This window comes from Mytilus galloprovincialis, chromosome 1 (genome assembly GCF_965363235.1).
Source record: "Mytilus galloprovincialis chromosome 1, xbMytGall1.hap1.1, whole genome shotgun sequence".
Classification (NCBI taxonomy): domain Eukaryota; kingdom Metazoa; phylum Mollusca; class Bivalvia; order Mytilida; family Mytilidae; genus Mytilus; species Mytilus galloprovincialis.
In genome coordinates this window covers 75367612-75388739 of record NC_134838.1, presented here as the reverse complement: position 1 = coordinate 75388739, position 21128 = coordinate 75367612, and the positions used below count along the sequence as shown (strand labels likewise).

The following is a 21128-nucleotide window of genomic DNA, read 5'->3' as shown; positions in this document are numbered from 1 at the left end:
GTGCCTCCTTAGTTTCTAGCGATAATTTTCTATCTCAAGCGAGTAGCATGATATGAAAAATTATCCCATAAAAAGATCAAAGGAAAAATGCACAAAATAGTAATAATACGTTTTATTTAATGTAAGTAAATTTCAAGGAGATTCATTGTTTCGTCGGATTGTTTTGTTTCAAATTCACTGGCAATGTATTGCCTGCATATATGACATCACATGGTTAGGATTTATTTCAAATGTATAAAGGGAATAGTGTTATTACTATGAAATTAAGGTATTCAATAGCAAACTAAGTTACAATTCTTTTTTCATAACTTGAACGTTCTTTGATACTGTATTAAAATCCAGTAATAAAGCTTGTAGTCCCCTGTACATACGACCCTGGAATAACTGTTTTATTCTGTTTCCCACGTTAGAAACAATGTTGGAAGCCAAATATGTACACATAAAAAAGTCATAAGATACGTATTGTCCAGATGGTAGTAACGGAAATGACAAAAAAAATCCTTCGACAACTTCAATCTGGGAAAACGAAAACTAAAATACAACTTTAATTTATTTGAGGGGATATTTTGAGTAATTTAAGAAACAACCAGGCACAGAAATGAATTTAGATGAACATTATTGAACTTATTAATAGTAAGTAATACACTATTATGAAAGACAAATTCAAAGCCTATCAATTGTCTGAAGTCTTCTTCTGTGTGTGACTAATTCATTCCAATTGAGTTCTTGCATGACTGAGATGGTTTATGGTAGGGATATTCCGGTTTAGGTATAACAGTCTTATAGCTTTGACTCTGAAATAAAGTTTTTTCAAATTATTTAAATCATTACTAATTATATATATGTCTATATTTACAACAACAAAATAGTTAGATAACAAAATTGCTGAACTCCAAGTAAAATTCAAAAACAAAAAATTAAAATGTGACTAAGGAATGTATAAAAACAAGCTCTTCTACTGTTGTTCTTGGCATTCGTTTAAGATTTTCCTAATTAAGTAACATACTAATATATTTTTTCAGATCTTTTCCTTTAGTGCTAATGAAATTTGGTAAATTTGTTAAAGAGCTTTATGTAAAGTTTTAACATATTGAGCGATGCAGGAAAATAAAAGGTATATAGGACATCGACAAACCTCAAGTTTAATTGGTCCATTGCAGATAGTGTTATATGTAGAATTATTGACTAGTTCTTGAAATTGTTGTCGAATATGTTTATCGTTCCAGTTCCAATCCTTCAGCTGTTCAAATGCTTTCTCTGAATCTTTAGAAATCTGATCATACAATGGTGAAGCCAGGCAGAATGACATATTGGTTCTCGGATAGTAGTATATGTAAGAAATACACATCTCCTCTCCTGTTGACATTCCGCCCTAAATTATAAATTGAACTCTGTTTAAAGTATAATTCATATTGTTTGGGCTGATTTGTATTATTCTCAAAATAATTTGTCCTACTATTTAATCATCTTTTTATGTTCACATTTCCAATTTCAATTGTGCTTATCTTAAACTTGTTATATATGACAAATAGTTGAGTTCAAATTAATAATGCAATTGGTTCTTGTACAATGTTTTTGTTATTTACTATGGCTACCAGAAGAAGACCAACTATAATACATAATAGTGTTTTTGTATATGAAACAACGTTTTTATGGTTTTTGACAAAATCATACAAGATAAACCAAATCTTTCAATGTTAACTTACCGTTGTCGATTCGTTTTTCTTTGAAGAATCATAAGTACACTCAACCATGAAACTGTCTCCCTAAGGAAAAACATTTAAAACAACACTTTATAAAATTTCCTTAGGACAAATCGATTTCTGTATTTGTTTTCGTAAGGAAAGCTGTAAACCGAATATCTAAAATCCAAAAATTACATAAGAACCGAAACAGTTGATACATAGTAATTACAAGAGCATTGAATGTAATATTTTGATATTAAGGATGTACTTAGGTGAGGTTAGGTGAAAACTAATAAATCAAGAATTTAAAATTAATACTATAAGCCAGTAGAGCAAACGTTAAGGATAAAACTAAGCTAAACAAAATGATAGGTCATGGACCTCCTTTTCGAGATATTTGAGATTGGCGGGAAAGGGCTGACTCGGACTTTTACCTTACATTTGCATTGGTATTATTTGGGTCTCAAAACAAAACAATGAAAATCAAGAATCTACCTTGTATTGTATGGGAAAACACCAAGGAGTCGGAACATTTTACACGAATTCCAAAACCTCACCTCAGTACATCCTTAAGCAAGCGAATCGAATGTTAATCTTGTGTTTTTCTCATTTTCAATCCACCTAGTAGTTATTTCCTTATTTTGACTAAGCATCAAAATACCCTCTGGTAATATAAATATCTCCAAATGGCAATATGTGTGAACTTAATACACACATTTTTTTCTCCTATAATCATTCATCTTGTTGTTGTCAAAAGCATACACATTATATTTACTTTTGGATGTTAAGCATCAATCATTAAATGAATACTGCATTTCATAGGTCTTGTCGAATAGTGTTTATGAAGATTATTATTTCCAGAAATAAACATACATCGTAGATCATTTCGGATGCTTCGCTTAACCACGTCTTAAATACAGGAGGACTGCTAGTCAAACATTTGGTTTTATTACAGACATCTCTGTTTTCTTAATTTATAGTTAGATCGAATGTATATATCGACTTAAAGGTTTTTTTAATCATCCATAACAATTCACTCAATTTCTAAAACTTTTCGTTTTCTTTTTTAACTACATGATTTTTTGGAAAATTTCACATGTTTAAACTTAAAAACATTTATTCCGTTTTTATCAATACAGTTATGAAATGAAAACAGTTATACATTTCTAATAGTCAGCCTTATTTAATAGTTTAAAAACTTAACATTTGTCCATCTTTTTGCTAACACAATACCTACACGTTTAACCTTCCTTTCTTCTTTTAAAGTCCTGATATCCTGATAGTTAAAATCGTACGTTTTGTCTTCAGCAATGGTAGGCAACTCTCTACCATTTCGTATGTGCCTTGTTTTGATTGCTCTTCCAAGAACATGAGCATGTTGAAATGCACCAAAAATAGATATTCCAGTGTCCGGTAAACCCTGAATGGTAAAGTTTTATCTAAACTAATGTTAACCTTGGATGAACACAATATCGGAGGATTGGTGAATAAATTATTCAGAATTCTACCGCTCTGTAAACTGCTAATAATAAGTTATCTGCAGTTGTTTTCTTGTGTCTTTTGTCAAACACCTCAGCCCCAATTAAGACGATTTCATTTATCTAAGTCAATTAATTTCTGTGGGCACAGAGGGTCAAAGGGAACAAATGTCTGAAAATACTACAGCACAAAAATCGCCAGTTTTGACAGAATTTGGCAATTTTGAGTTTTTATCCAAAAATGTATAAGAATTTACATTCTTGAATAAAAAACAACATACGTTGGAAGAAAGTAACATCTGTATATTTTGTTTTATTTATACAAAGTATTTCATTTTGGTGTCTTGTCATATATAAGAATATAAATGTATACCTTTTCTGTACACTGTGGATTACAATAGCTAGTTGAGACGAACGACTTCTGATATGGTGGTATTATGTGTGTAGGATTTGGATTAACTCCTAACGTCATACCTGCAGCATCATATTGACGAATATCAGGAGATAAAAACATTCTTATACCCGAACGATCTACAATCCCTGAAATATAAATCATCATGTAGGAGGTAGAACTACATTCTTACTACGAAATCAAAAACCATACTCTGGCATGTACATACATTATACCGAGTTAAAGAAACCTCAAGATAAATGAAGAGAAAAAACATTGAAAAAAATCGTTGTCATCAGTTTACAACTTTAAAACAATGGGAATTCAACTTATGACGCAACGTCGATATTGAAAAATGAAAGTACCTGTAATCCAAAATTCTAAAACGGCAAATTAATCTGAAGCAATAAAAAGAAGACAGTTTTTTCAACACTCTACTATATAGATCTTGTCGTTATGATAGCTGCTACAATGTTAAAAATGACATACTAATAGCTGCAACAATTTCAAAAATTTACCAAACTTATGACTTATCTATGAATCTTACCAGACTTCATCGAAGGGTTGCTATAATGTATTTCCAGTTTCACATATTTAGGACTGTCTGCTTCTCCAAAAGCAAAACCAACGTGTTTTGGCATGTTAAAAGCCTATAAAACAATACCAAATTTTAAGCACTTTCAAGTGATCAAATCAATTGAAATTGTACGGAAATGATATGCACGAAACCCGTAACATTTTATAAACAATGCCATAAAATAGAATGTATCATAGTTTGATTTCATATGAAGTTAGTAACTTTGCGCCAGCTTTCAGAAAATAAAAGCATTCTTTTACACTGTATAAAATTGCAAAAAAAAAAAATGCATTTGTAAGTACTTGTGGATTTGTAATTCATTTTATCGTTGCTTTATTTAATTTTAACTTTCTTTTACTGTAAAATGTAGACCTTGAAAACTTAACAAAAATAGCTTTATCATGCTATATCTTCAGTGCTTAAAAGCAGTCTCGGTAATGTTCTTTTGTTACAGCTAAATGGTTTTCCTTTGGAGAATTCAGTGCAGATTGGGAATCTTTAAATAGTCTCTGTTAATTTTTACCCCTTTCCGCTTTTCTATGTTCTAAGCTATCTAGAAATAGTCATAGTATGTTGTCAACCGTATATTGTTGAAAACCATGAGTTGTCTTCGAGATAACTTATGTAATAAACAATTTGTGCTTACGACAATTTCAATAATTCATTGAAAAAAAATTGGCATGTCGTCAATAAACTTCCAAGTGTTTCTAATATTCTTTTAATTCAACTATTCAACAAAAGTTCTATTTCTCTAATGTGTAACAAAAAAAAAAAAAAAAAAAAAAAAATTACCAAACCCCCTACAGCCCACGCTACTACGGGATCACTACATGTCATAAAACGGTCTGGTGTGGATGTTGAAAAACAGTCATAGGTGGAGCCAACATCTGCGTCTGATGTATCCGGACATTTGCTTATTACAATATGGTGGACAAACGCAAGGCTTTCTTTTTGTATTAGTGGTTCATACTGAAATAAAACAGTAAATATAGGAACATTAAGAATTCCACCTAACGGTAGTTTCACTATTTACCGATATCTTGGATTTTACAATAGCTGTACACTATTGGCCTAGTTCTTTGTCTCAGTCTGCATATTTTGAGACCGATTTGCAATTTATGTGTAAAACTGTTGATGTGTATGAAAAGATAAGTGGTGTAATGCTAATACAAATTTTTTAAACAAAATTGAACTATTTATGTTTTATAGAACCAACTTTTCAACTTGGCCATTTAAGGGGGGTATACCTTTTACAGCAAAAATCGAACACTGGATTGAAAATTAAATTTCATATTTTAATGGTATCAAAATTAGTTCGGTGACACCATTTTTTTACTTTTTATTTTCTAAAAGCATATAATGAAATTTATCTTCTCATATTGTCTATCAAAATTTCATATATTTCTTTTTAGTTCACACAAAATAAATGAATTTTCATGAACAATCTTTGCAAACTTGCTACTTGATAATTGGCATATACTTTTTATTATTTTTTTGTTGTTAAAAAACCATTGTCAAATCGTCATTTTGAAAAAAGTATAAGAAAATTCCATATGTAGTAATCTGTACCGGTGATCCACCCTAAGCGATAGTTACCTTTTGATTTTTTAAGTCTTATCTTGCTTGTACAAACAAAATTGTAACGACATTCAAATATTAAATTGACTTAAATTCAGAATTTAAACGCAGCCTTAGAGTTCACATTAATAGTAAATATAGTACATTTATAGAATCAAAACTGTGTCAATAAACAGTTTATATAGTTTGCTTATCATCAAGGATCAAGAATAACCTGACGATCTTTCCCACGTTGAAGCTATTTGTTATACATAGGTTAGACAGAACATTTACCAAGGATTGTCCGACCAATTTTCAAACATATTCATATCTTCCTTTAATGGTACATTTTAATCTAGTATACACTTTTTCAGTCAAATCTGATTATGAGACACACTAATACATTTATCATAGGTATGCAAATAATAAATTAAGAATATTTCAATAGTTGGAGTGTAAAAAACCATAACACCGAGACAGTTTATACGTTTTTTGTGTAATGTCATTAAAATAGATTTGTTGTAAAGTTAAATAGTTTTGAGTTGTTTTCCAAATTTACGATGTTATTACATTGTATGTGTCTAAAATACTGATATACGTTCAGCCACTGTTTTATAAATCGTCAACTGTTTCACATTGATATAATTTGGAAGAGTTATCTTATAAATAAAAAATTCAACCCGGGCTTATGGTATCTTATAAACGAACCAACACTCTACAGTGTAAATCCAAATACCAAGATATTGATGGAATATTAATTATATATATTGGAAGTTAAGAGTAAAACATTTATGTACTTACTCTTATCATATGATGCTTCTTTGTAAGTGGTGGAATCTTATGTAGCGAGCAGTGGCGAGTATCAGCGAGGTGTATAGAATACTAAAATAAATCTCTAACAGATAAACTATTAGAATGGATTGTAAACAACCATTAATATGCTGGTGGATTTTCATTACGTAAAAAGTCTAACCTGATAACAGTCAGTCTACTGAATCCAACAAACGTCTTTATATATAAACCTCCTTCAACATTGATTCTGACATAAGTACCAAGGTAGATGTTATAATTTGCAATTGAGGTGATGATTGTTTAAGTTTGGCTTTACCTCTAATATTGCGTAAATTTTCTTTTTGGTACAATAGTTTTTTCAGACTTTTACTTGACTTTATGTCCCCCTTTTTTGGTATCATTGTTGTACTTCCTTTATTGATTCACGATACTTACCAAAGGGCCCACTTTTACTTCCTAAGAATGTAACCCAAAAATACACTAAACAATGCAGAATTCAGTTTGGTATACTGCTGTTTTTCTGTGTGTCTTTTTTCTTTTTTTGCCATGGAGTTTTATTTTCGACTTATTAGTTTGTATGATTCTATAGTATATTTTCCCTCTCTTTTACAAAATATATATATAAAAAGATAAACTTAAACTTATAAATTTTTCATCTGCTACTTTAAAATACGTCATAAAATAGAATCTTTAAATCACTACATCACCGTCATCGAGAACATTTACCAGTTTAAGTATCGGATTACTGGCTGATTTTCTTTAAAGAATTTGTTTTAAGAACTTTCTGAATCTATCAAAATTGTACGTAAATAGTATTGTCAATAAAATGTAAATATTTTTTTAAGTGAACATTTCAATAACAAAAAATTAAAACAAATATCAACGTGTTTCCAGGATGAAAACGTCGATCCTACTCTTACACTGCAGAAGTTCTAGTATTATAGTCGACTCCAAATACTATTTAATCTAAGGGGGAAAATGTGTAATATGATAAAATATGTAATTGTATTATACAGATAAAACTTACCGGGGGTGTTACAATATCAACTTTTATGCTGTTATTTGGAATACTGGCAAGTGATTTACTTGAGGACAAAAACATCACACTTTGTGCGCCTCGTTTTTCTCCATGCCATTGCATTTCCGTCATAGAAATTGGATCTTCCTCGTGGTATGAATATATAGTTCGTATAGTGTCGTCCTAGTTAAAAATACTAATGATATGTTATGCTGAATATGACACACAAAGTAAAAGAGAGAATACACTTCTAGATAGATATATATATATAAACCGATGCTTGTACATATACATATACGGAAAGTTATATAAAAATTATTCAAAGCAAATTGCTAGCAAGATAAGTTTTATGCAGTCATGTTTTACCATGTACGCTTACTCTTCACTATTAAAGGAAATTTATTGGCTTCCTAATGGAAACAATTCGCACAAATAGATCTATATCGAAAGGTTCAACTACGGAATTTATAAATAGACTATTGTTCGTACGATTTAAAAAAAAAGTTAGACCCAACGGCAATTCATTCCTGAAGTGTAAAAGCATCTATCAGTTCTCATTGATAAAAATATCAACCATTACACATAGACCCAACAATGAAAGAAGACAAACTTTAATGGTACGTCAATACAAAAACAATGCTGGTGATAAACAAAATATGGTTTATTACTTTTTTTAAATATTACAAGGCCTTACATTTATCACTACGTCATCCTCATCACAAGTATCCAATTTCCTAGAAAATGTCAGAACAGTACCGAAATCGTTCTCAAATCCGTTAATCAGGTACCAGTTCTGATTAGAATCCACCTTGGGAACAACATTTCCTACAGTATGGCAGTCCTGCATTGCAAACACAAACAAATATATCAAATGTCGTTTTTGAAAATGATAGGTTAAATATAGTTACTTACAACAGACGTTTACATTTCAGCAAACTTACATTTTCGTATACAAAAATATGCATACAATATAATTATATATGGACCACTAGCATTTGTAGTAAGCCATAAAACATTCTAAACAATTAACCAGTAGTGTATGTTTACTGAAACTGAATAGAAGTTGTCAATTCGGCATTGTAATGTTCTACACTTAAGAAGCAATGTTACATATGATAAATGTTGAAAGCAACTCATCTTTTCCTAATAATTTCATTCCTCTTTTTAAAATATGTAGTCAGGTGAAATTAAAAAGAAATCATCTAATTTTTAAATTGATACCGCAAATCAGAAGCATAGTAAATGAATAAAAAGATAAAAAAACTCCTGGACGCAAAAGATACAACACCATGGCAAAATAAAAACAAAACACAAAAGCAAACAAACGACATTTTGAGATCAACCTTAGTCTTCATCAATTGACAATTCTCTAAGCAATATGTCAAGCTTTAAATCGTTCCAAAGACATGATATATCATCCACAAATTCAATGATATTCCAAATTGACAGATAGAAATTTACATAAAATATCAATGTATGCTTGAAAAAAGTTTAAAACAGATAATTTCGGGAGTAAAAGATTAACAAATGTTCAGTTTGTGATAATACTATTCAAGGTAATAGTCCGCATACCCGGAAATATACTGAGCCATCAGAGTTAATCCAGCTTACAATTACATCAGATGGAAACATTTTACCATTTTGAGACAGTCCGAATCCTACATATCCTCTGGTTCTGACATGAGTTTCAAACGTAATATTGGTACCACTGACATTCCAAAATAGCCAAAAGTTTCCATCAGGATCCAGTTGAATTTCATGTTGGAACACTGATGTCGGCACTGGTTTACTGTGGACAGGTATCAGTTTTTGAACTGAATCAATGGCGTCTGAGCACTCATATGCCTGGTACAATCCAAAAAGAAATATCAACGAAAACCAATTACAGACCATTGTTCTATTTTACCTTTATAACCTTATGACACTTTAAATTATCATATCTTTCTTACAGAGTTTTTCACCTAGAGACTTCCTTGACTTTATCTTGAAATCTCAGCAGTGCTACCGACAATGATAAGATCATACACGAATTGTGTATGTCAATCCATGTTTAGATTTGTAAATAAACCAATAGATAAAAATATGCCATTTCATGATATGTAGATAATTATGTATAGGTATATCGACGATAGACATACTTTTACATGTAAATAGGATGAGAGAGCATGAATGATTTACATCTAAGGTTGTTTATCTACTTACGATACATTTTATGATTTATCCTAACTTTAGGATGTACTTAAGTGAACTAAGGTAAAATTAAATAAATCAAGAATTCAAAATGGTTACTATAAGCTGAAAGAGTATTAACAATGGATCAAAATAAGCTAAAAATATTGATAGTTCATGTTAGAAATATTGATAGAACATATGTAGAATTATTTTTTTGAACCTCTCTTAGTCTTAAGATACCCGCAAAGTCCGGAATATCAATATAATTGACTAATGCTTAGGTAACAGTTATCACAGGTACCAGGATGATAATTTAATACTCAATCTTACAACATCTCCTTATTTTTAGATAAATATGAAAGAACAAACCACTAATTTAACCACATGTTCCAAATACAGATATATCATAAGTTAATGATATACAAAATGATACTTCCACTACATACAACGATAAACAATATTTCTCCAACCAAAATCATTTAGAAGGAGGTTCGCCGAGATATATGATATCTACACTGGATATTTGAATTTGAACGGTTTAGATATTTGTATATATATTTTGAGATTCTTCAATTTTCCAGCAATCTTCATAAAAATGTATGTTCTTTGTTTTGTAACACATGTAGCGGAATTGGATTATGCAAATTAATTGTTTTAATAAAATTGCCTGTAAAAATAACTTTTGCCGGTTTTTCGTATATAATTTAAATTTTATAGTTCGTGTTCACATAAGAGGGAGAGACGTTGTCACTTACCATCTAGTTTAACTTTGTCTTACATATTTTTGGGTGTAAATTGTGTTTTTAAGTAGATAGTTCCGATATTTCATTTTGGAAATCTTGAAATGTTATTATGTCATCCATTTTGGCACTGATTCCGAATGATGTCTGATACCGCGATTTTCATTGGCTAAATATGGGTTAAGGAAAACAAATTTGAATAATTAATTTGATTGGTCAACGGTGGTATAAAAGCGGCCGTTTCGAAGTTAAGTTTGTCTCTTGGCCAGTGACTTGAGTAAGGTCTACTTCTCTCTCCTCTCTCTATATATATAGCCGAGATTTTGTCAGTTACTAAATGTTTGATTAAATATTGTCCCCCTTTTAAGTAGACTGGTTAATTTTTAAGATAAAAATGTAGAATTTTATTTGGTAAAACTTTTCAATCGTTCACCGCAGTGTGTTCTTCTGATTCTAGATTTATTTAGTAATTTTGCGATGTTAATTTATAAATAGATTAGCCGTATTCATCCACGTGTCGCGGTGCACTCGACTTTCCGTAGGGAGGGTGTTCCGATATTTCAACACTAATATTTAGATAGCTACTACACTTCTTTTTATATAAGTTCAATTTAAAGAAAGAAATAAGTTTATTTTGCATATTTTGTTGTTTGGTGCTCTATTTTTGTTGTAAACAAAGTACCGATTTATTGAAGTTAAATTGAAGAAAACTGTTTATAGTTTTCCTTGCCTTTTTGATATAATTATACTGATTTTGGATCTTGTTTACACTTGTTAATTGTTACATGTTGATTTATGTTATTTCTATATAAAGTATCTGAACTTAATAAATCTTGAGTCTTCTCTACCAAAACACAATCTCCCAGAGGAACGAACAAGAAACCTGAATTGCTAACGCAGAAGTTTATGGTATATATTTGCCATTGAGACCAATATAAAAGGCATCCGTCGTTAACAGTATTTTGGGTTATAAATGGAATAAATTACATTTACACTGGATTAAGGTCAAAGGTTGTTGGTGTTGGATTTTGTTGGCGATTCCAGGTTCACATAAGTACTCACGGGGGAACGGTGACACATAGACACCCGACCCTCCTGTTACATTTTTGGTGGCCAATGTGGGGAGATATGTGATTCAAATTTGTAGAGAAGACTAGGATAATTTGTATATTTTTTTTTAATTTAAAAAGTAAAAAGAATAAATTAAATAGGGAGAAATTTAAATTTATAATTTCTATAAATTAAAATAAAATAAATTAGGACAATGGCGGACAGAGATTATGCAGGTTATCTATCTGAAGAAAACATAGATGTACATAGTTTGGAGAGCCCCGTTTTACGTAGATTACGAACCGATGATAGGAGACACGTTAGCTTTGGTCCACCTCATGATTATCGGTTATCAGAATTTGATTTTGAAAGAGTACGAGCCGAACATATGGATCCTAAAAGTCCAATTGATTCATTAAGCCCGCTTACGATAGAGATACCTTCTGCAGGTCCGCAAAGGTTAGTAAATAGCCTCCCTGATTTTGATGGTCGTTCTCATGCAAAAAGTGGATCCGAAATTGAGATATCTGTCGACGAGCCACGGTATGGTGAATATCGTAATATAGATAGTTCTCCAAAGTTAAATTTTAGAAAAAGACAGGATGATGAGACTAGTCGGAAAGCCGAGAACCTGTCTCCTATTGCGGGTAATCGTGAAAGAGGTGATTTATATCCGTCAAGGGAACCGTATAGACCCCCTCAGTATTTTGAAAGTACAGGTTTGCATGAACCTTTATTAAGGACATCTAGTCCTAGACCGAGAGCCGAAAATGAAAATTACTTTCGATTTAGTAGAGAGAATGTAGCTCCGAGTCCTAGACCGAGAGCCGAAAATGAAAATTATTTTCGATTTAGTAGAGAGAATGTAGCTCCGAGTCCTAGACCGAGAGCCGAAAATGAAAATTATTTTCGATTAAGTGGAGAGAATGAAGCTCAGAGTACACGAATTCATACAAGTTCTGCTGCTAGACAACCGCGTAGACAAGTCGATACGGACATGTATGATATAGGTCAAGATTACAATAATCAACAGTCGCAAGTATATGAACCAACTGGTCGTTATCAAGATAGACATTCTCCACTACCGCGATTCGATCCGCTGTTTAATTACAATCGTAATGCACCTTCTCAGTATGCATATTCACGGGAACCTTTTCAACGTGATTTATCACATCATATGCCTATTTATGGTCCACCTAGACCCGCTACATATGTACCACAGGGATACACTGGTGGTTTACGTGCTACTTCTATTACGCGACGTGAGAAAGAGCCTGAAAAATTTGATGGCCGTTCGGTAGACTGGAAAGATTTCATTGTACACTTTGAACAATGTGCTTCTTGGAACCGTTGGACGGGACATGAAAAGGCTCAACAACTTTCAATGAGTCTTCGCGGAACTGCACAGAAGTTATTAGGGGATTTAAAACCCGAGTTGGTTAAAAGTTACGACAGCTTAAAATCTGTTTTAGCTCAGAGATTTAATCCAAAAGAAAGGGTTACCGCGTACCGATGTGAGTTTAGATCGCGGATACGCAAGCGAGGAGAATCATTAGCCGATTTTGGTTACGCGTTACGACGATTAGTTCGTTTGGCTTATCCCGAAGGAGAATATAACACTGTATTAGAACAGTTAGTGATAAATCAGTTTATAAACGGGTTATCCAACGTAGAAATGGAAAAACATGTGCAATTTGCACATCCACAAACATTAGAAGCTGCTATTGCTTGTGCCGTGGAATTTGAAGCATTTACCGGTGCACAAATGAATCCGCCGCGAAAGCCAAAAGATGATAATCCTCTGTCTCTGCCAGTCAATAATATAAATAGAAATAAACAAAATAAAGAGAAAACTGAAAATAGTAAGAAAGAAATGTCAGCATGTCCTCAAAATGAAATTAAAGATTTGACTGAAGTAATTAGTAGTTGTTTTGGGAAAATGTCGGATAAATTAGACAATTTGACAGTAGGAAAAACAAGAAATTACCCCAGTCAAGTTACTTGTTATAAATGTGGCAAAGAAGGACATTTTGCTAAATTCTGTAGAAAAGAAACAGAATGTCAAAATTGTGACAAATTTGGTCATCATTATAGAAATTGTGCTGCACCAGCTACTCACTGTGTTAATTGTAACAGGTGGGGACATCTTGCAAAATACTGTAGGACAACTAATAAAGTAAATGATTTTAATGACCAGACATGTTCAAATGATAAGGGAAACGATTAAGGGCTGGACTTAGGGCCAAAGATTCAGCCGAAAACCTTGAAAATGAAATTGAAACAGAAAGGCCTCCAATTAGAATTAGTGCAATACAGCAAAATTGTTTATTTGCTACAGCCAAATGTCAAAAAGTTACTTTTAAAATTTTAGTTGATACAGGATCAGTAGCTAGTATACTCTCAAAAACTATCTTTGATAAAATGGGGATTGCTCCTTCAAAGTTACAAAGAGTTAAAACAACTCTATCAGCTGCTGATGGAAGCAATATTGAAATTTTGGGAAAAATAACTTTGAAATTTATTATGTCAAGTAAAGTGTTTGAACATGAATTCATAGTAGCCGGGATTCATGAAATTTCAGGGATACTTGGTATGGATTTTTTAGAAATAAATGATGCACAAGTTCTAATTGCGAAACCTGAAATGGTCTTGTCAGGTCATAAAGTTAAACTATATAAACAGGGACATAACTCTTGTTTTTTTTGTTAGATTAAATAGTGAAACAGTTATTCCCCCTAAGTCTGAAATAACACTTGAAGTTCCCACTCCTGAGTTGATAGATAAAAATTTGAGTGTGTTAGAACCTTGTAAAAGATTACAAAAGGAAGGTTTATTTATTGCTAGGACTTTATTAAGTAAACCAGAAACTAAGCTGTGTGTAAACGCAATTAATTTGTCTAACAAACCAATTAAACTTAGACGTAAAACCACATTAGGCGTTTTAGAAAAAGTTGACTATATTAAACAATGGCCGGAAGTCAATTCTATAGATAAAATAGAATCACAAGTTGATCTGCCAAAGCATTTGCAACCTTTAATTGATAAGACATCTTCAAAATTAACTGAGGAACAGAAAAATGAAGTTAAGGGATTAGTGTTGGAATATCGGGATATTTTTACCGGACCGGATGAAAAACTTGGGCGTACAGATTTAGTTCAGCATACTATAGACACGGGCAATGCTAAGCCGATTAAAATACCACCGCGAAGGGTACCAATGTTTCAGAAAGAAATAATTGAAACGGAAATTCAGAAAATGTTAGATGAAGACATAATTCAACCCAGTAATAGTCCTTGGTCCTCACCCATACTTTTGGTTGCTAAAAAGACCGACCCTTCTGATTCCTCAGGAAAGCTTGCATGGCGCTTCTGTCTGGACTATAGATCCATAAATTCAGTTACGAAAAAAGATGCCTATCCTTTGCCAAGAATAGACACTTCCTTGGATACGTTAGGAGGTAATAATTGGTTCACAACCGTCGATTTAACGTCAGGTTATTGGCAATGCGAAGTCGAGCCAAAAAGTAGGGAGAAAACAGCTTTTTCGTCCCATAAAGGTCTTTTTGAATTTAAAGTCCTAAGTTTTGGTTTATGTAATGCTCCAGCTACTTTCGAAAGGTTGATGGAATTGGTGTTAAGAGGATATCAATGGGAATATTGTCTATGTTATTTGGATGATGTTATTATTTACGGTGCTACATTTGAAAAGGCTTTGCAGAATGTCAAATTAGTTTTTGAAAGGTTTAGGCAGGCAAATCTCAAACTCAAACCTTCAAAGTGTTCCCTGTTTCAGCATCAAGTATTATTTTTGGGGCATCTAGTTTCCGGTGATGGTATTTCCTGTGACCCTACTAAAATACAGGCAGTTAAACATTGGCCAGAACCGACAAATATAAGAGAGGTCCGAAGTTTCCTGGGGCTAGCGGGTTATTATAGAAAGTTCATTAAAAATTTTTCAGAAATAGCTTCCCCTTTAACAGAATTGACAAAGAAAAACAAGAAATTTTTGTTTTCAGATAAATGTAGTCATGCATTTGAAAAGTTAAAACAAAAATTAATTTCTTCTCCAATTTTAGCTTATCCAAATATGGAGGGTAAATTTGTTCTTGACACAGATGCTTGTGACAACGGAATAGGGGCTGTTTTATCCCAAATTCAAAATGGCGAAGAAAAAGTCATTGCCTATGCCAGTAAAACTTTAAATAATGCACAGAGAAAATACTGTACAACTTACAAAGAGCTTTTGGCAATAGTTTCTTTTGTTAAACATTTCCGCCATTATTTGTGGGGAAGACCTTTTAAAGTTCGAACTGACCATGCCTCTTTGATATGGCTTAAAAATTTCAAAGATCCAGAAGGAATTTTGGCTAGATGGATAACTATCCTAGAAACTTTTGATTATGCTTTAGAACACAGAAAAGGAAGCCTTCATAGTAATGCTGATGGGTTGTCCCGGCGTCCTCACAGAAAATGTGTCAGGACCGATTGTCCTGATTGTACTAATGAAAGCTTATTGGTGTCAAATATATTAAGAGAAGATGCAAAATCTTCATTCTTTGTGACCCCACTGATGGCCACACAAGAAAATATGGAAGACCCACATGCTTCAGTACAGGATTTAGATATTTCAGAGGAAACCGAAAATAGTCAAAATGAAAATTTGTTTTGTAACTGGTTGGCTTTTTGGACACATGAACAAATTGCTGAAATGCAAAATAGAGACCCAAATATTAAGAAAATTTTAGATTTGAAATCTTTGTTCGATAATAAGCCCCCAAAACATTATATTGAAGATGCATCATATGAATGTAGGGTTTTGTGGAGTCAATGGGAGTCTATAGAAATAAGAAATGGTCTTTTATTCTACCAGTTTCATTCAGAAATCGGGGAAGAAAAGTTAGTTTTAATTGCGCCCAAAGAAATGAGGGATAAGATTTTCAGTGAATTACATGAAAAACGAACCGCAGGACATATGGGTCGGGATAAAACTTTAGACTCTATAAGACGTCGTTTTTATTGGCCTGGAATGTCTTCTGACATAGCTTGTTGGGTTAAACAGTGCAATTTATGTGCAAGATGTAAACGGGGACCCGGTATAGGCAAGGCCCCTCTACAACAGTCTTTAGTAGGTTCCCCTTTTGATAGAATTGGAATTGATATTGTTGGTCCTTGTCCTATTACTCAAGATGGCAACGAGTATATGATAGTAGTTCAGGATTATTTCACAAAATGGACAGAGGTTTATCCTGTTGTAAGGCATAACGCTTTAACCGTAGCAGATAAATTAGCTACCCAATTTTTCTGTCGCTTTGGTTTACCAAGTCAAATACATTCTGACCAAGGTCGTGAATTTGAATCTGATTTATTTGCAAATTTGTGTTCTCTCTTTGGAATAGAAAAGACCCGTACTTGCCCATATAGGCCTCAGTCTGATGGTCTCGTTGAACGTATGAATAGAACTTTAAAACAGATGTCTATTTTCGCAAATTTAAACAGAAATGACTGGGACGATCATATTCCCTATCTTTTGATGGCTTTTCGGGCTACAATTCAGGACAGTATAGGAGTTTCTCCACATAAAATGATGTTTGGTCGTGACATGCAATGTCCCATTGATATAATTGCAGGAGTCCCTACACAAAATAAAAGTGAAACATGTCCTGTTCAGTACATAGAGTGGTTAAAATATACCCTTGACCTTACCTATTCATTTGCTAATGAAAATTTAAGGAAAGCAGCTAACCGTCAGAAGAAACACTATGACCGCGGTGTAAAACCGCGTAGTTTTTCTGAAGGGGAATTTGCTTGGCGATGGTACCCACCTCGTGCTAATATAAAATTTGGGTTAGGCTGGATAGGACCATATCTAATTAAAAGAAAAATAACTTCAGTGACTTATCAAATTCAAAGGGATCCTAAAAGTAAAGATATTGTTGTCCATGTCGATCATTTGAAACCCTATAATGGGAGGGAAATACCTGAAATCTGGCAAGTTCAAGATGAACAAGTTGAAAACGAGCCTGTTTATGATGATACGCAAACGTTAGATTTCTTACCCGACGATTTTGAAGACGAAGAAATTAATGAAATTAGCCACCCCATTCTTGATAATTCGTTTAATGAAAGAGAGTTCACGGTTGAACCGGTCACGCCGCCTAGAAGAACACGCTGCGGTCGTACAGTACATAAGCCACTTAAGTATTCTCCGTCATTATAGAGAGCAGGAGAGATTGTATATATATTTTTTTTAAGTGATAAGTTCAGATATATGTCTTGTGTATAGTTCATATGTAAAAATGTTAATACAGTAATATGTCAACAAAGTAATTCACAGATAACAAAAAATATCGTTAGGTAAGGGTGACATTGAGTAAAGTAAATAATGCGAGAACCAATAGGAAAAAAAAAAAATACATACTATAAATAGAGTGAATTAAATGAAGGCAGGAATTAAATTTTAGTACTAGCATTTATCATGACTCTGTTATATTTTATTTGTATTTGTCGTATATGCGATACAATAAATTAAACTTAGATAGGAGATAGATTTTCTTTTTAAATATATTTTTCTGTGTGAAACAATTATTAGGTATACAGTTTTCAAGTAGGGGTGATAACTTCCGAAATGTGAACTCAACAGTAATAGGCTCATTTTTCCAAAGAAAAAAAAAAAAATAGAATAAAGGAAAGTGTATAATTTTCATAGGTTAGATGTCATATTAAGACTTAAATGAAACTTCCGAAAAATAAAGTAGGGGTTTTCAGTCTAGTTTTTGAAATTTGCACATAAGAATATTAGAGGATTTATACATGTATAAGTACATGAAGTATGAACAGTTATATGGATAGGAATAGATGTCAATGGAAGACTTAAATAGCACTTCTGAAAATAGAGTAAGGGTGTCTAGTCTATTTTTGCTATATAAACAGATAATGAAAATGAAACAATGCGATTTTAAGCTTTTATTTTGCTGTTTACAAACCTGAAATACAACACACACATTGAGAAATAAATATCTAAATAAATTTTTGTAGAATTCAAATGGACGAATTAGAAGTTCAGGATTATGAAATGATGAGACTAGATGATGATCTCCGACAACCATGGCCTGTTGAAGGAATGGCTTGCAATGTGCCATCATGTAACATGCATATATATACCTCATATCGTGCATATATTAAGCATTGGAAAAATATACACACACAGTACATTTCAATTAGTGAATGTGAAATTTGTAATATGACATTCAATAGAAAGTGCCTTCTCAATAGACATTTTCGATTTGTTCATAAACTAAATGGCGCTCAACTGGCAAATAAATTCGCTCAAGTTACTGTTAGGAATATAATTAATGATAATTATGTATCTCCCGGAGATGTATTGCCTCCTAAAAAAAAACTGATTAAGTAAATAGATATGTTTATTAAGATAATGTTAAATGCATGTAAATCTTGATTTTTTTAATTATATTTAAGTGTTATATTTTTCAGTTTTTCAAAATGGCACAAGCTCAATTAACAGCAGTTAGTTTTAATATAAAGAAAAGGGAATACTGGCTACCAGAGGGAATGAGATGTGAAGTAGAGGGGTGTGAAACTCCTATCTTTTCATCTCTTTCTATTTACATCAAACACTGGAAGGCAAAACACATCCCAGTTGTCCCCATATACCAGTGCTCAATATGCCAGTCAAGATTCGGCAGAAGGTGTGAATTGACCCGCCACCTTAGGTTCTTTCATCACCTGTCTGTCGAAGACACAATTACCATACTTTGTAAGGTACAACCAGAGCAGCTGCCAAATATGCATTACCGGGATCCAGGTGATGTTTTGCCACGACAGGCAAAACCCCGTGTTAATGTGGAGGCACGAGAAGCGGCACGTCGCCATCGTGAACTGTATGCCGCTGAACACAAAGTGGAATTCCCAAATTTGGAAGGTGCCATTACAGTCCCTCGAGACAAAGTGGCGTATATTTTTGATGTACCGGGATTGGGACCTAGGTTACAGTTGAAGGCCAAGCCTGGATGGTGCCCAGAATACAAGTGACTGTGGTGTAGCGTATTGTGTAATGTACCTGCGACTGTGATATTGTTATATGGACTTATTGTGAACTTTGTTTGATTTTGCGTTTTATACATGTTTATTTTTTAATTTGATATTTTTGTTATAGTTTTGAATAATTTTATTTTTTTTGATAATTGCCATTTTTGTTTTGAATGTTTTGAAATTGCCATTTCTATGTTTTGGAAATTCCCAATTTTATGTTTTGGAAATTGCTATTATCCTTATTTGAACATTTTGAGATTTTAATAATTGTTTTTTTTGTTTTGAATGTTTTGAAATTGCCATTTCTATGTTTTGGAAATTCCCAATTTTATGTTTTTGAAATTGCTATTATCCTTATTTGAACATTTTGAGATTTTAATAATTGTTTTTTTTTTGTTTTGAATGTTTTGAAATTGCCATTTCTATGTTTTTGAAATTCCCAATTTTATGTTTTGGAAATTGCTATTATCCTTATTTGAACATTTTGAGATTTTAATAATTGCCATTTTTTGTTTGGAATGTTTTGAGATTGCCATTTTACATGTTTTATATTGTTTTGTTTTAATGTTATATTGATAGGTGCTATAGGAGATAAATTGAAACTTTAAAGTAAAGTCAAAGACTTTGTCTGATATAACCTTTATTAATCTGGAAATATATTTAAGTTGATAAAATTATCTTTAATTTTATAACAGATAATTTGATCTAAGTGGGGAGGAGTGTAGCGGAATTGGATTATGCAAATTAATTGTTTTGATAAAATTGCCTGTAAAAATAACTTTTGCCGGTTTTTCGTATATAATTTAAATTTTATAGTTCGTGTTCACATAAGAGGGAGAGACGTTGTCACTTACCATCTAGTTTAACTTTGTCTTACATATTTTTGGGTGTAAATTGTGTTTTTAAGTAGATAGTTCCGATATTTCATTTTGGAAATCTTGAAATGTTATTATGTCATCCATTTTGGCACTGATTCCGAATGATGTCTGATACCGCGATTTTCATTGGCTAAATATGGGTTAAGGAAAACAAATTTGAATAATTAATTTGATTGGTCAACGGTGGTATAAAAGCGGCCGTTTCGAAGTTAAGTTTGTCTCTTGGCCAGTGACTTGAGTAAGGTCTACTTCTCTCTCCTCTCTCTATATATATAGCCGAGATTTTGTCAGTTACTAAATGTTTGATTAAATATTGTCCCCCTTTTAAGTAGACTGGTTAATTTTTAAGATAAAAATGTAGAATTTTATTTGGTAAAACTTTTCAATCGTTCACCGCAGTGTGTTCTTCTGATTCTAGATTTATTTAGTAATTTTGCGATGTTAATTTATAAATAGATTAGCCGTATTCATCCACGTGTCGCGGTGCACTCGACTTTCCGTAGGGAGGGTGTTCCGATATTTCAACACTAATATTTAGATAGCTACTACACTTCTTTTTATATAAGTTCAATTTAAAGAAAGAAATAAGTTTATTTTGCATATTTTGTTGTTTGGTGCTCTATTTTTGTTGTAAACAAAGTACCGATTTATTGAAGTTAAATTGAAGAAAACTGTTTATAGTTTTCCTTGCCTTTTTGATATAATTATACTGATTTTGGATCTTGTTTACACTTGTTAATT

At 32.4% G+C, this 21128-nt stretch overlaps 1 protein-coding gene across 1 annotated transcript; it reads right to left on the bottom strand.

Moving 5' to 3' along the window:
- Window positions 1-97: 97 nt before the first annotated feature.
- On the bottom strand, window positions 98-9500 carry LOC143083745 (DBH-like monooxygenase protein 1 homolog). The gene is made up of 11 exons (XM_076260038.1): window positions 9071-9500; window positions 8193-8339; window positions 7508-7681; window positions 6490-6570; window positions 4924-5100; window positions 4102-4204; window positions 3537-3703; window positions 2923-3105; window positions 1707-1766; window positions 1136-1372; window positions 98-794 (listed from the first exon to the last, which is right to left on the bottom strand). The coding sequence occupies exons 1-11, from the start codon at window positions 9389-9391 to the stop codon at window positions 705-707; spliced, it is 1740 nt and encodes a 579-aa protein (XP_076116153.1). The 5' UTR covers window positions 9392-9500; the 3' UTR covers window positions 98-704.
- Between the last annotated feature and the right edge of the window lie 11628 nt (window positions 9501-21128).

What these genes read in the sequence shown, in the direction of transcription:
- LOC143083745 (XM_076260038.1), bottom strand. Translation starts at nt 9,391, where the DNA reads ATGGTCTGTAATTGGTTTTCGTTGATATTTCTTTTTGGATTGTACCAG. An exon ending in AGGATGACGTAGTGATAAAT is followed by an intron (nt 7,682 to 8,192) that starts GTAAGGCCTTGT and finishes ATTTTTAACTAG; the next exon opens with GACGACACTATACGAACTAT. An exon ending in AAGAAAGGAAGGTTAAACGT is followed by an intron (nt 1,767 to 2,922) that starts GTAGGTATTGTG and finishes GTTTTTCCTTAG; the next exon opens with GGAGACAGTTTCATGGTTGA.